The sequence below is a fragment of the Perognathus longimembris genome, chromosome 28, assembly GCF_023159225.1.
Source record: "Perognathus longimembris pacificus isolate PPM17 chromosome 28, ASM2315922v1, whole genome shotgun sequence".
Lineage (NCBI taxonomy): Eukaryota > Metazoa > Chordata > Mammalia > Rodentia > Heteromyidae > Perognathus > Perognathus longimembris.
This window is the reverse complement of record NC_063188.1, coordinates 14,417,493-14,432,859: the sequence shown is the minus strand read 5'-3', so window position 1 is coordinate 14,432,859 and position 15,367 is coordinate 14,417,493. Positions and strand designations below refer to the sequence as shown.

The 15,367-nt window shown below is 40.3% G+C and overlaps 1 protein-coding gene across 1 annotated transcript in view; it reads right to left on the bottom strand.

The window, feature by feature from the left end:
* Gpc3 (glypican 3) overlaps window positions 1-15,367 on the bottom strand; it is a 393,667-nt gene that overhangs the window by 40,999 nt on the left and 337,301 nt on the right. Inside the window, exon 7 of the mRNA XM_048335774.1 lies at window positions 5,638-5,797. Coding sequence (XP_048191731.1) covers window positions 5,638-5,797 — 160 coding nt within the window. The remainder of the gene's footprint in view (window positions 1-5,637; window positions 5,798-15,367) is intronic.

Genomic DNA, 15,367 nt, shown 5'->3' with positions numbered 1-15,367 from the left:
GGATTTTCCTGACAAAGATCACAGGGGTTAGAATAAAGAAAATGAGAGGCGTTTTTCTTATTCTTTCTTTCTTTCTTTTTTTTTTTTTGTACTGGTGCTTAAACTCAGGGTTTAGGTACTGTTCAGTCCCTTGTTTTTTTCTGCTCCATGCCGGTGCTCTACAATTTGAACCAAAGCTCCATTTGCGGCCTTATGGTCATTAATTGGAGATGAGTCTCACAGACTTTCCTGTCGGGGCTGGCTTTGATTGTGCTCTCCAGATCTCAACCTCCTGAATAACAGGAGTATAGGTGTAAGCTATGGGTAGCAGCTGAAAATCATGTTTTACAAATGAAAATAGAGCTTAGAAGAAGAGAACAAGGAACTTGAAGATAATGTAAAAGAAGATATCCCTCAGAGACTGATAAGTACCTTTCTAGGTACCGAAGCAAAGAAATGAGCATAATCACAGAATGCTGGCACTAAAATGGTTTTGTAGGAGTTATTTGGGAATTCTCCTTATTTTATAGATGGAGAATGACTTCTAAAAAGTTTCTTAGGGATGGGCACTTTGAGCTGTGATTCAAGCCCCAGAACCAACAAAACAAAACAAAACAGTTCCTTGAGACCAATGGGAGGTCAAAGCAAAGCCAGGAATAGACCCTGAGTGTCCTGTACTTTGTTTAGCTTATCAAAAGGAGATAGAAAGTAAGTCAGGGAAGTCAGCCAATAAATAAGATCACTTGCTAATAATGGTACAAAAGGTCTGTTCAGAGACAAAAGGGAAAGACAAGAGAAATGACATAATCTGAGCCATGCTCTAGAGTCCCAAGTTGTCTTTTGAAGGAAACAATTTGCAGTCCTAAATGAAATTACAAATACACATAATGTTCCAAGTTACGTCGACTAAATAAATGGGTGTTGATGAGTCACCAGGTCTACATGGTATGTACCCAAATTTTGGGTAAAATTATGTATCAGCTGACCAAAGTGTATTGCTTATCAGCCCAAATAGCTATTATGCCATGAATGCAGAAGATTGGCAGTGAGTCTCTTCTCCATGAAGGAGCTTTGTTTGTTTGTTTGTCATAGTGCTTGAGTTCACAGTCTGGATGTCTGCGTGCTTGGGCACTGTCCCTGAGCTCTTCAGCTCAAGGCTAGTGCTCTACCACTTTGAGTCACAGCACCACTTCTGGTTTACTGGTGGTTCATTGGAGATAAGAGTCTCATGGACTTTCCTGCCCAGGCTGGCTTTGAACTGTGATCTCAGCCTCAGCCTCCTGAGTAGCTAGGATCATAGCTATGAGCCACCAGTACCTAGCTAATGAAGCACTTTAATGGGGTTCCAAAGAATTTCTGGTTGGCAAGATAACTGATCTGGTTTGGCAAGTGGATTGAAGGCCATGAATCATTTGTCCTATAAGTTAAATCAACCACCTTTTGTGTAGTATTTTCCAGTAAGTTTTTCAAAGCACTTAGGATTAATCACATCTAACAACCTGACTAGAATTCTTTGAGAGGATCAATGGGTATGTGGCTAAAGGGAAGTCAAGGAAGTAATTGACAAGGTCCCATACCCAGCACTGTTTTAAAAAGCTAAGTCACAAAGTCATTGTGGAATCATTTTCAAATGGATAAGGATGTGGCTCACAGCAGAAAACAATGAGTAGGCAGAAGTAGAGACTTTTCTGGCGAAGTAGGGACAGTGCTAAATTTCAGGTAAGTGTTGGGACTAGTTAAACGTTTTGATGCATTATTGGGGCAACCTTGCACTTCAGGTACAGGCTGAATATCTTGTATTGAAAATGCTTCAGATTGCTAGGAATATGGCCTAGTGGCAAGAGTGCTTACCTCCCATACATGAACATGGGTTCAATTCCCCAGCACCACATATATAGAAAATGGCCAGAAGTGGCGCTGTGGCTCAAGTGGCAGAGTGCTAGCCTTGAGCAAAAAGAAGCCAGGGACAGTGCTCAGGCCCTGAGTTCAAAAGCCCCAGAACTGGCAAAAAAAAAAGAAAGAAAGAAAAAAGAAAGAAATCACAAAATGCTTCAGGATTGTAGACTTTTTCAGATTGTGGAACCCTTTTTTTTTTTTTAAACAAACCACTAACAAGTATTATGTGCTAGTATATGTTAGCTTCTGGGCTAGATGCTTTATAAACTTTTCCCTTTGCTATAATACTCATGCAGGTTACCTGTGAAGTTGAGATTATGACCTCATTGGATGGATGAATGAATGGAGACTTAGAGAAGAAACGAAGAAACTTGTTCCAGGTCATGCTAGCACAAAAGAAGTAGAGTTAGGGGCTGGAGGGAGAGGGATTGGTAGAGTATCAACCTAGCAGGAGTGAGACCAAGTTAAAACTCCAATACCATTACCAAAAAATCAAATTCAAATACAGGTTTGCTCTATTCCAAAACCCTGTTTTCTTTTCAGTGCATCATACTTGAATTGCACGTTGATGGACAGGTAATGCTTTAAGAAAGAAGAAAAGATGTTTATCTGTATGGAAATAAACATGAGCAGGGCATGAATATAGAAACCAGAACTGTGTATTTAAGAAGATCCTGGGGTACAAACATGGCTGTTTCTTAACAAAGTACAGGGTTCCTATGGGGCCAATGTAGGAAACAAAACCAGGAAAGATAATTTAGGCTAGACTAGAAAGCTCTTTCTGAATTCTGAGCTTTATCCTCAAGGCAATGAGGAAAGGATGAAGGTGGCTGAGCTAGGCAAGGTATGAGATGCTTTAGAAAGATTAACCTGGCATCTGGGCGTGATGAATTGATGGAAACTTCTGCCTGGGTCCCTGATTCTTTGTTCTCTAATCTTCTACCCTAAGGCTCTCAATACTTCTGGCCTTAGCCTAGAAAACACTTAGGATTTGGTTGCAATTGCTTATGCAGGAAGATGGAAGGAGGGAAAATGAAAGGAAGCAGTGACAGAAGCAGAAAAATGACCAAGAAGGAATCAACAGGGATTTGCATCCTAGCTGTATTTGAAGGGCAATACTTTTTCCTTGCGTTTTAGGACCCAGTGACTGACAGTAGAAAACAAAGAGACAAAGAGTGAACCAGTGTGAGTTGGCTGGTTGAGAAATTGAGCCTGTGACACACCAAGTTTGGAGTGGCAATGAGAAAGCCAGACAGAAATGATTCATAAGCAGGTGGAGGTGTGAGACAGGCAAACAGTTGAGACTGGGGGTAATGATTATCTGACTTATCTCCACAGTGCTATAACAAAGGCTGTTTATGGCAACCTCATCTACAGTAGGCAAGAAGCAGAAATCATCTCAACGCCCACTGATGGGGGAACAGATAAGGAAACAGTAGTCATACATACAATGGAATATTATTCAGCTTTTAAAAGGAAATCAAAGGACCTCTTCTTAATCCGTCATCATTTTTAGATGACTCTGTCTTCTTTATCTCATATAGGGTGTCTACACGTGCACATCTGAAGGTGGGAGGAGGGCACAGAATCAATGGAAAGGCCGTGAAAAAGTACCGCAGAGAGGCCCAACTCAAGGGCGGTGATGGGAGGAAGGGAATGAGAGAGAAGAAGGGAACAGCTGATACTAAGCAAAAGGAAAGAAATGTACCTATCACTCAATATATGTAAAGGTAACCCTGCTGTGTATCACTTCTAAAACAACAATAAAAGAAAGAATGAAATCCTGTTTATGCTAAACATGGAGGAAATTGGAGGGCTTTAAACTAAGTGAAGTAAGCCAATCATTGAAGGACAAATAGTGCATGACTCTACTTTATATGAGGTCTCTAAAGCAATTAAACTGGTATTGAACTAGAAAGATTATATAAGTTCCCAGGGCATCAGGAACAGAAAATGAGGATATGCTTTTCAATGAGCATAGAATTTTAGCCATACAAGGTAAAAAAAAGAAAAATCTCCTAGAGATCGGTTGCTAAACAATGTGAAACAAATGAACAATACTGTATTGTACACCTAAAAGTTAAGAGGGCAGAATTTGTATTAGTTGCTTTTACCCATTAAAAAAAGGAGTTACATTATTAAAACTTAGGTAAAAGAGGGCAAGTGGATAAGGTGTGTGTGTGTGTGTGTGTGTGTGTGTGTGTGTATGTGTGTGTGTGTGTGTGTGTTCTCTCTCTGGAGAAGAAAGAAAATACAGAGATGTGGATGACAGCAACTTATAGGCTAGGGTCATAAAGATGAACTAGGAAAGAAACTGGAAGAAAAATAGGAGCATGTAGCAGCTAGGAGGCAATAGCTAACATGGTTTCAGGTAGAAATTTGTGCACTGCAAAGGAAAGTGTATGGTGCTGAAAGTTTCAGGTCCCAGGCTAGAGTTCCTACTGTCCCATGTTGAGAAATCTCATTTCTTCTTTATGCCCCAGTTTTCTTACACCTAAAATAGAAGAACACATACCTATTTGAAAGTTGTGATGTGGAACACAAACAAACCTGGGGGAATTTTTGTTGTTGCTTTGCAACAACCTCAACATCTTAACCTCAACATCTCTCTATCTTTTTTCTGTTTTTTTTTTTTTTTTTTTTTTTTTTTTTGCCAGTCCTAGGCCTTGGACTCAGGGCCTGAGCACTGTCCCTGGCTTCCTTTTGCTCAAGGCTAGCACTCTGCCACTTGAGCCACAGCGCCACTTCTGGCCGTTTTCTGTATATGTGGTGCTAGGGAATCGAACCCAGGGCCTCATGTATACGAGGCAAGCTCTCTTGCCACTAGGCCATATCCCCAGCCCTTTTTTCTGTGTTTTTAAAAAAATTAATTTAATTTTTATTTTTGGTGACAGTCCTTGGGCTTGAACTTAGTGTGCCTTGGTACTGTTCTTGAGCTTTCTTCCTCAAGACTACCATTCTATCACTTGAGCCACAGCTCCACCTCTGGCTTTTTGGTGACTAATTGGACTTTCCCACACAGGCTGGCTTCAAACTGCAGTCCTCAGATCTCAGCGTCCTGACTAGCTAGGATTATAGGTCTGAGCCAGTGGTACCTGGAACTGCTGTTTTTTGGTGTTTGTTTTTTTTTAATGTAGCTCTGCCCTATCTGTGTCAAAGTGCTTTTGAGAAAACAAAACACATGTGCTATGTGAGGAAGAGAGAGGTTAGCAAATGTCTTCCATTGAAAGTTGTCCCATCTTTGGTTCTCATAGGACACCTAAGGTTACATTTCTTTTTACGACTGAGAAGAATCAAGGCACTCTCCAATGACAGACTGAGCTAGTTGATGAGGTCATTTCATTTTTTTGGACAATGAAAAACAGGAAGTTAAACTTCTAATCTACTCTACCAGAGATAAAAAAAAGATTCCCTAAGAGTGCTTGCCTAGCTTGCATGAAGCCCTGGGTTCGATTCCTCAGTACCACATATATAGAAAATGGCCAGAAGTGGCGCTGTGGCTCAAGTGGTAGAGTGCTAGCCTTGAGCAAAAAGAAGCCAGGGACAGTGCTCAGGCCCTGAGTCCAAGGCCCAGGACTGGCAAAAAAAAAAAAAAAAAAAAAAAAGAGATTACCTAAAACCGTTACTTTTTGAGAGTATAGTCCTTCCCTGAAGGGTTCCTGGTATTGTGTGCTGTAAAGCTTTTTTGGAGAAATCCAGAGGGCAGATGCAATTGAGTTTTCATTTCTGCGCGATGCCATGTTAAGGGCAGCACTGGCTTACCTGCCAGGAAGCGGAGCTGATTCTTCACCTTCATCACGCCGTCGCCGGAAGCTCCAATGCACTCATCTTCATCATCACCGCAGTCGCCACTCTCCAGCCCTTCCTCATCCAAGTTTTTATCCACAACTCGACCTTTTGGCACAGACATGGTTCTCAGGAGCTGAAAGAAAACAATCAGAAATGCAACAGCTCTTCCTATTTTTTCGGATAAGTCTAGTACTAATAAGAATCATTATGACGTTTTATTTTTTTTTTAAGTTTTCACTGGGTACAGTAGCATATGTCTATAGTCCTGGATACTAGGAAGGCTGAGGCAGGAAGTTTGCTTGAACCCAGAAGTGTGAGAGCGGCTTGGGAAGCACAGTACGACACCATGTCCAAAAGTCATTTCTAAACGTAAATATGTGTTCGTGGGGTATGTGGGCATTTTCTTTTTTAGAGGTTCCAACTTCTGGATTTTCCCATAGCATTTGACGTGATTAAATTCCTTCATTCCTCTTATATCACAAGAAGTCACAGTATACACTGCACTAGTCTTTCCCATGCCATGTTATCTAAGTTTCTGGAAGTCTCTATGGTAGGAGAACATACTGATGGGGGACTTAAAACATGATCATCAAGATCAGAAAAGATCTTGATGAAAGTCCCTTAGAACCATATTTACATTTGCCACATTGAAACACAAACACTTCCCATGGCATTAAAAGACTAGCTGTACTCATATAAAATGGGGGCTTAAAATGAATGCTTTACTCTTGATAATATGCTTAAGAAGGGATAAGTTTGTTATGATCTTTAGTGCGTGGTTTTCCAGTCACTTGGCTGAATTTTGTGGGGCTCCCTCCCCCTACATCTGTTTGAACCCTAGACCCAAGCTTGCAACCTAGATTGTGCCTGGGGACAGCTCTCAACTATTGTAATTTTCTTCACCATCTCTAAGGCTTCAAGTTCATATTCGCTAGTCCTGTTCTAGCTTTTGCCCCATCCTCCATTTTTTACTTCTCTTAGTCACACTTATTATTATTATTATTATTATTATTATTATTATTAGTGCCAGTACTGGGGCTTGAACTCAGAGCCTAGGTACTGTCCCTGACCTTTTCTGCTCAAGGTTAGCACTCTATTACTTAAGCTGCAACTCCATTTCTGGCTTTTTGATGTTTAATTGGGGTAAGAGTCTCACAAATTTTCCTGCCCAGGATAGCTTTGAACTGTGTTCCTCAGATCTCAGTCTCCTGAGTAGCTAGGATTATAGGCATGAGCCACTGGTGCACAGCTTTCTTGGTAACAATCTTAATGGCATTGGAGAAGTAAGATGGCAGATCAGAAGCACCCATTGTTTTGTCTCCATGAATGAGAAGAGTCAAGTACTAATATATGAGACACTTTATTCTGAAGTGAGAAAAAGAGAAAGAGCACTGGAAATCTTGAACAAGGTAAAAGGACAGAAGAAAGGCATGGTGTAAAAGAAGCAACAGAGAAAAGCAGCAAACAATTCCAAGAGCCATCTCTGGATTGGAGAGGAAAGTGAAGAAGCAATCTACAAAGTAAGACAGAAGGCCCTTGTGATAGACAGTGGATTCTAGCTCCACTGTAAATTCATACCTCCCACAATCCTTAGCCTTAGTCTGGTATTTGGTGAGACATTGACTGTTAAATATGGAAGGCTAGTCTTGGTATAGAAAGATACTCTGTCACTGCTATTACTACCAAGAGCTACAACAGAGCACAGTCTTGAGAGAGGGCCTATTGTTTGAGTTACTCTGGAAGTATGAAAACAAAGAATAATCACAGCTTAGGGAGTTTTGGGATGCCCTGCCACAATGTCTGGTTGGGAGACAGCCATTATATTTCCATTATGGAGGCAAAGAAGGTTAGACATGGTCCCACAGAGAAGCTAAAACAGCTGGGAGATCTGGCAGTGAAGGGCACCATGACTATAAGCCCCTCCCTTCTTGGCAAAGAGCAAGTTCTATTGTCTGAGAGTTGCAACTGAAACAAAGCACTGAGTCTGTGGCTAGTATAGCATTTGGCTTCCGAGGCCTGCCTCCTGGATATGTATTAGCAGCTAGAGGTGCTAAGCTCAGGCCATCTGAATCTCATGATACTCACAGGCATCTAATTCCAAAAGCAAAGGGACCTTCAGGATCAGCTCAAAGACCATGAATACCCACCACCTCTGGGAACTGTATCCTAGTATGTGTTTGCTTCTAGGCTGGTCTAAAGATCTAGAACCCAGATCTATTTTTTTTTGCCAGTCCGGGGGCTTGGACTCAGGGCCTGAGCACTGTCCCTGGCTTCTTTTTGCTCAAGGCTAGCACTCTACCTCTTGAGCCACAGCGCCACTTCTGGCCATTTTCTATATATGTGGTGCTGAGGAATCAAACCCAGGGCTTCATGTATACGAGGCAAGCACCCTTGCCACTAGGCCATATTCCTAATTGCTTCCTCCATACTGTGAGGTGAATTGTTGGGCAGGGTCTGAAATAACTGAGAACCCACCTTTGGAACAGCATCCTGGCCGTGTGTCAGCTGCCAGGCAGGTCTGAATCACATGACTTCCCTTGTCTCCTCCCTCCACAGAGAGGTGAATTCTGGGAAAAGTGTGAAAGCACTGAGATCCATCTCAGGAAACTGTACAGCGCGTTTGTGGGTGTTGCCATGTATGGAGAATGAGGGTCCCATGTCCAGATCTTCTATCAGGAGGCTTGTACAGATTCCTTCCCCTCACATGTATGAACTACTGGATGGAGTTTGAGCCATGCCGAAGTCCCTTGTTGACAACTAGCACCTCAACCCAGCCACTACATTGTCTTGCCTAAACATGAGGAATATTTCAATGGAAAGACTATAGGTGATGAATTCTTTCGATCAATTATTTGACCTCACATGTGTAAGACTCAGTGCAGAAACACAAGAAATATGGGGAAAAAAAAGGAACATGACCCCTTCAAAACTCAAAAATAACCTCATAGTAATGAACATGAATGACTGTAAAATGGATAACATCTCCAAGAAATAATAAAATGATCAATGAAATGAAAAAGGATACGAATAAACACCTGAATAATACGAAGAAATTCAAATTATGAGCTGAATAAAATATAGTAGACAATGCAAGACATAAAGGGGCAGCTCCGTGAAGATAGGGAAATTCAGAACAAATCAAATTTAAATTCTGGAAATGAAAGGCTCAATAACTCACATAAGAAACTCAGTTGAAATTGACTCTAGTAGATGGGATTAAAGAAAGAATATCAGGGGGCCGGGAATATGGCCTAGTGGCAAGAGTGCTTGACTCATATAAATGAAGCCCTGGGTTTGATTCCCCAGCACCAGATATATAGAAAATGGCCAGAAGTGGCGCTGTGGCTCAAGTGGCAGAGTGCTGGCCTTGAGCAAACTGAAGCCAGGGACAGTGCTCAGACCTTGAGTCCAAGGCCCAGGACTGGCAAAAAAAAAGAAAAGAAAAGAAAAGAAAGATTATCAGTGTTTGAAAACAAGATAGATGTTTCAAAACATGCAGATGAAAATAAAGAAAAGAAATCTAAGTACAAGTGGAAGTGACCCGCGAGACTTCTGGGATACCATTAAAAGTCCAAGCCTACAAATCATGGGCAGTGAAAAAATATTAAGAGGTGAAGGCTAATGACATAGAAAACCTACTCAGTAAAATAATAGCAGAAAATGCATCTAATCTTGACAAAGAGATGGTCATGTAAGTACTGACTGAGTTTAGTACTGCAGGCAAGGCCAAACAAGAACTTCACCATGTCATATTTTAGTTAAAGCATTAGTTATATAGAACAGTCAGAAAAATCAAGAGAACAGACCACAATTAATGTTAGTGAGGATGTGGGGGGGGGGGGAAAGGGGAAAATCCTCATACATTGTTGGTGGGAATATAAATTAGTGCAGCTACTCTAGAGATTTTTCAATACAGCAGACTGAGAAAGGCAAGTATCACATGCTCTTTCTCATATGTAGAATCTAGACCATAAAGGAAAGAATGACAAAGTAGTGTAAGGGCTGGGATGTAGCTTAGTGGCAAAGCACTTGCCTAGCAAGTGCAATGTCCTGGGTTTGGTCCCTAGTACCAAAAAAGAAAAGACAAAAAAAGTGTAAAATGGAGGGGGGGCTTTCAGGGACTGTTTCAGGGAAACGTGTTAAAATTATTTGTTAAAGGGGAGATAAGAAAGAATAATACAGAAGGTGAATTCTACTAAAGTACATGGCATGCATGTATGGAAAGATGACAAAGAAATCCCTTTGCAAATATATGCTAATAAAAATAAACCAATGAATGAATATGGGATTCATTTATATGTTCACAAATCTCTCCAATATGTGGCTTAAGGTGAGATAGCTGGATTATCATGTGTGTTTTGTCCTTTCAGATTGATGCGATGTGTTTGTTGTTTTGCATGAAAAATTCACAGAAAATCCTGCCCCACCACACACAAAGTGTGTGTGTGTGTGTGTGTGTGTGTGTGTGTGTGTGTGTGTAGGGGGCAGAGAGAATAAAGGAGGGAAATTGGAGGGAGAATACACTGAACAAGTGGTTGCAATGTGGAATATGAAACCATATAAATGAGCATTTCATGCTGTGTTACATTAAAATCCATTGGTATGTTTTGAACTTCAAGCGAGTGTTTTAGTCATTTTGCATCATCATATATGAATCATGTGGAAAATATTGGCTCACTAGCTATGCAAGTCCTTTAAGCTTTGACACCTTTCTTCATATGATATGGAAAAAAAAATCTTCATTACGATCAGCTCTAACTTCATCAAAGATTAGACTTTTAGTGAGAAGCTCCAAAGTTCATGGTGGCAGATATCACTTTTGAAATATTTTAGTTTTCTCTTAAAGCTAGAATTTAGCATTGGCAATAAATACTACTAGTTGTCTTCCTTGAGTGGACAGGCTCTCTTTCTTCCTGTCTAAGAAAATGTCTAGTAAATACTGAAGCCTGTAGAACCATAGTTTCTATTAAGCTTTTTGCTATTGATGTTCATCCTGGGGCTTGAACTCAGGGCCTGAGCTCTGACCCTGAGGTCTTTCACTCAAGGCTAGTGCTCTACCACTTTGAGCCACAGCATTACTTTCTAGAAACATACTTTATACTTTACCACCCATTCTCTCAAGTTTAACCAAAAAGAGAGGCTAGCTTAGCTTCCAGTTAACTCATCTCAAACAAGTGCTTTTCCTGGAAATATATACTGACATAGTTCACAGCATAAACATTTTGTGACCTTCCTATTAAAAAAATTAAAACAATTGAACTTAAGTGTCAGTGCCACATAAAACAGTGCTTCAGCAATGAAATCCTTGAGTGAAATTGTTTCTTCTTTTCCTGTCAGTGGATGCCAGTGATGGTCACAATAATGCCGTGCCAACAATTGTACTCAGCATTGTATTTACACCATTGGTGCAAATATTAACACTGTCAAAAAGATAAATTGAACAACTTTTTAGAACTGTGTGTAGGTGGGTTTGATCTTGTGGCTTTCAAGGTCCACAAATCATTTTTTGAGAAATTGTATGGCTAGCCTATAGTAGCTCTGTGTATTATGCAGAATCTCCAAACTCCTCCTCCTTTCATAATTTCTTATGAGAAAATAAGTTTTGACTCAAATATTTTAAATGAACTTTCAAGAACGTATCCTTTGTGTGTGTCCTGGGCTACTTGAACTACATTAAAAAAATACAGATCAGCAACTTGCTATTTTTACAGTACAGCTCATATTTGAGCTTATTACTAATACTTTCAGTAAACATTAAGTGAGGCTTATGAAGAGCTGTTCTTCACTTCATTTCAAGTTCAAATAATGTGTCCTTAATCAAGTCCTGTTGGCAAATAATCATTATAATTCTCCTTTCCCATCTCAGGCCACTGCTTCTTTCATCTCTCCCTTAAATGCCACTTTCTGCATGTGACTTGGTATTTGATATTATTTATTTGTACACATCACCAGGCTGTGTGAGCTGTCCAGGGATTTCAAATTTAAACTCCACAGCATTTAGGGCAGTGTTTGGCTACACAGTAGTCACTCAATTAATGTTTTAGGGAACTGAAACAGAATGGAGCATCATAGCATCTTTAATTCTTTAAAAGCTAGTTCCATGTCCTCATACAAAAGGAGACAGCCAAAGCTCTGATTAATTGTAGAATTAACCAGAGATTCATTCTGGAGGAAGCTAAAACATGTATAGACTTTGAGTACATAGTTTGAGTACATTTTCCTAGCTCATATATAATGCCCCAAGTAATCATGGATGGCTCAGTTTAAAATCAAGTACAATTAAAATAGTATTTATAACTTTGCCAGTCAGATTACTTTCTTAGGTGTTAAACTAGTCCCATTTTGGAGACAATTCCAGCACGAAGGATTATACCGTGTGTGTGTGTGTGTGTGTGTGTGTGTGTGTGTGCGCGCACACGCGTGTGTGTGATGGTCCTGGGGCTTGAGTTCAGGGCCTGGACACTGTCTCTGAGCAAATTTTGCACTCAAAGCTAGCACTCTACCACTTGAGTCACAGCTCCACTTCAGGCTTTTTTTGTTGGTTAATTGGAGTTAAGAGTACCACAGACTTTCTTCCCTGGGCTGGTTCTGAACTGCCATCCTCAGATCTCAGCCTCCTGAGTAGCTAGGATTACAGGTATGAGCCACTGGTGCCCAGTTTATAATGTACTTTTAAACTATTTCACACAGCTACTGATGAGTGTATTCCATCACACACTAACAAAACATATCCAAACCTAGAAAGTTATGATTAATAAAAAAATCTTAAAGAAGAGATTAAAATGGCAGTGTTGAAAGAACAGTAATGGGTCGAGGAGGAGGATTTGCCATGTGGATTTCATGTAGCCTGGAATGTGGCCCAGGAACAAAACCAGCTAATTACAATGCACGGTATCAAATTTTTTTCTTTCCCCTTTCACTCTTTACAATGTCTTTCAGACTGAACATTCACTTCATAAAAAGGAAATTAGGAGAGCCTCAACACAAAAGCCTAAGGGCTTTTGATAATGATTATCAATGTCAAGTGTCTTATTAAAGCAGATGTCTGATTATTTCATTCTAGTCTTCCCAAAGCCAATCTCTAAAGTCAGATGCATCTGCTATCCACTCCCTATTATAGAGGGCACAAGGCTCTTCACAACCCAGCCTTTTCTCTCACCACTACTCGCTGTCCAGCTCTGTTTTAGCCACTGAGACTATAATAGTTGACTAAGCACACAATCTATTTATATTTTAGTATCAAATATTTTAGTTAGATACATAAGTGCCACACATAAGAAGGTCTGGATTTTTTGGAGGCAGGTCTCACAAGGTAGCCCAGGCTAGTGTCAAACTTAAGATCTTTTCTTTTTGTCAGTCGTGGGTCTTGAACTCAGAGCCTGGGTGCTGTCCCTGAGTTCTTTTGCTCAAGGCTAGCACTCTACCACTTTGAGCCACAGTGCCACTTCTGGCTTTTTCTGAGTACTTTATTGGAGATAAGAGTCCATGGACTTTCCTGCCCAGGCTGGCTTTGAACTGTGACCCTCAGATCTTAGCTTCCAGCGTAGCTAGGATTACAGGTGTGAGCCATCAGTGCCTGGCTGTTTTGTGTGCCTAAATGTAGCTTAAGAATGCTTATTTTTATGCAGAGCCAGGCAGGCATGAGTTGGAATTCTCATTTTTCTAGTCAATCTATATTTTCAAATAAGCTGATTAATATCTCAAAAGGTCAATATCGACATCTGTAAAATGAGAGAAATAACACGTGCCTCTCAGGATTTTTATGAGTAAATGTGCTAAGTGTAGTCACAAGGCATCTTGTGATTAAAGGATTTATCAAAACTTACTTAACAATTTTCCTAGTACTAAATATTTACATTGCTACCGTTCTTTTTCTTATATAAACAAAGATATGCTTATCAGGAACATTCATAAAACTCCATATTTTGGATTATGTCTTTAATAAGATTAGTAAAGGGCATGTACATGGTGCATAGCAGACTCAGTCACCATGGGAGTAAGTCTACAGTTTCTAGAAGAATCACTTAGGGCTCTAGTTAAAATAGAAGGCTGAATAATAAAGTTCCCTAGGCTGTGTGAGTGGGGTCTGAATAAATACATATGAGATAGAATGCAAGTTTGACATTTTTAACTCTACCTGTCCAAGCACTTTATTATACATGAGACACAGATTATACTGAGGGTTTTTTAAATTCAAATATTTGAGATGATGTCCTATTTTGTTTTAAAGTGATCCTCTCACCTCTGCCTTCTGACAAGCTGTGGCCTGCACGATCACCTGTTTAGGCTACCATTTACAACTTCTCTGGTATTATTCTGCTTCTCAGAAAGTCTCTAAAACCATTTCTCTTTTTTTTTCTGCCAATATTGGAGTTTGAATTCAGAGCCTGGGCACTGTCCCTTAGCTTTCTTGCTCAAGGCTAGTACTCTTATCACTTGAGCCACAGATCCACTTCTGGCTTTTTTTTTTTTTTTTTTTTTGCCAGTCCTGGGGCTTGGACTCAGGGCCTGAGCACTGTCCCTGGCTTCTTTTTGCTCAAGGCTAGCACTCTACCACTTGAGTCACAGCGCCACTTCTGGCCGTTTTCTGTATATGTGATGCTGGGGAATTGAACTCAGGGCTTCATGTATATGAGGCAAGCACTCTTGCCACTAGGCCATATCCCCAGCCCCCACTTCTGGCTTTTTGATGGTTAATTGGAGATAAGAGTTTCATGGACTTTTCAATCTATCCACAAGTCTCAGCCTCCTAAGTAGCTAGGATTACAGGCAAGTCACTAGTGCCTGGCTGAAAACATCTTTATGCCCAAATCATGTTAAAACTATGTGTGTTCTGGAATCCTTCTTAAAGGCTCTTCAGACGATGTTTTAAAATTCAATGCAATGTGATAATTTCCTTTTCACTTACTCATGGCCATCATGACCTTTTGTCTTTGTAGTTAATTAAAATACTCTTGATTGACTTCATTTGATTAGAAAAGGAAACACTGAAAGTTATTCTGGGAACAGGTACTCAGGGTTGTGTGATAAAAGGAAACAAAAAGCCTAAGGAAATTAGAAGCCCAGAGTAAGAGGAAAAAAAGACTTTCTAAAGTACAGCCATTTCATAATTCTTAAAGACCTAACCAAGATAAGAAAGGGGTTCTGCAGCATGGGACAATATGATTTGGCTAAAGCCTTTTTTCCTGCTTGGTTGACAAGAGAACAAAGATCAAAGGGTACTTCTTGTTCCTAAGGGGATCAAATATGCTGAAATTAGGCCAGTGAGCATAGCAACTCTTGATCTGTCTGTGATATAAATAATGTGGCTCTTGTTATTATCCTGATCGTAGAGATATAAACCTTATTAGCTTCACACACTGCTAGGATTGAATGTACATTTCTCACATAGCCATCGAATCCTCTCTTACAATTTGTGTAATAGGGAAGTCAGCCATTCCTGTTTCCCACATTAGGGGTGCACACTAGGGCTCAGAGAACAGCCATGGGCATGAGTTGCTTATTGTCACTGAATAATAAATTTGAAAGAAATGCCTTTTGTTCGTGTGTGTGTGTGTGTGTGTGTGTGTGTGTGTGTGTGTCCCACTCCTAGGGTTTGAACTAGAGCCTGGGTGCTGTCCCTGATCTTTTTTTTGTTCAAGGCTAGCATTCTACTTCTTGAATCACAGCTCTACTTCTGGCTTTTGGGGTTGTTTTAGTGAAG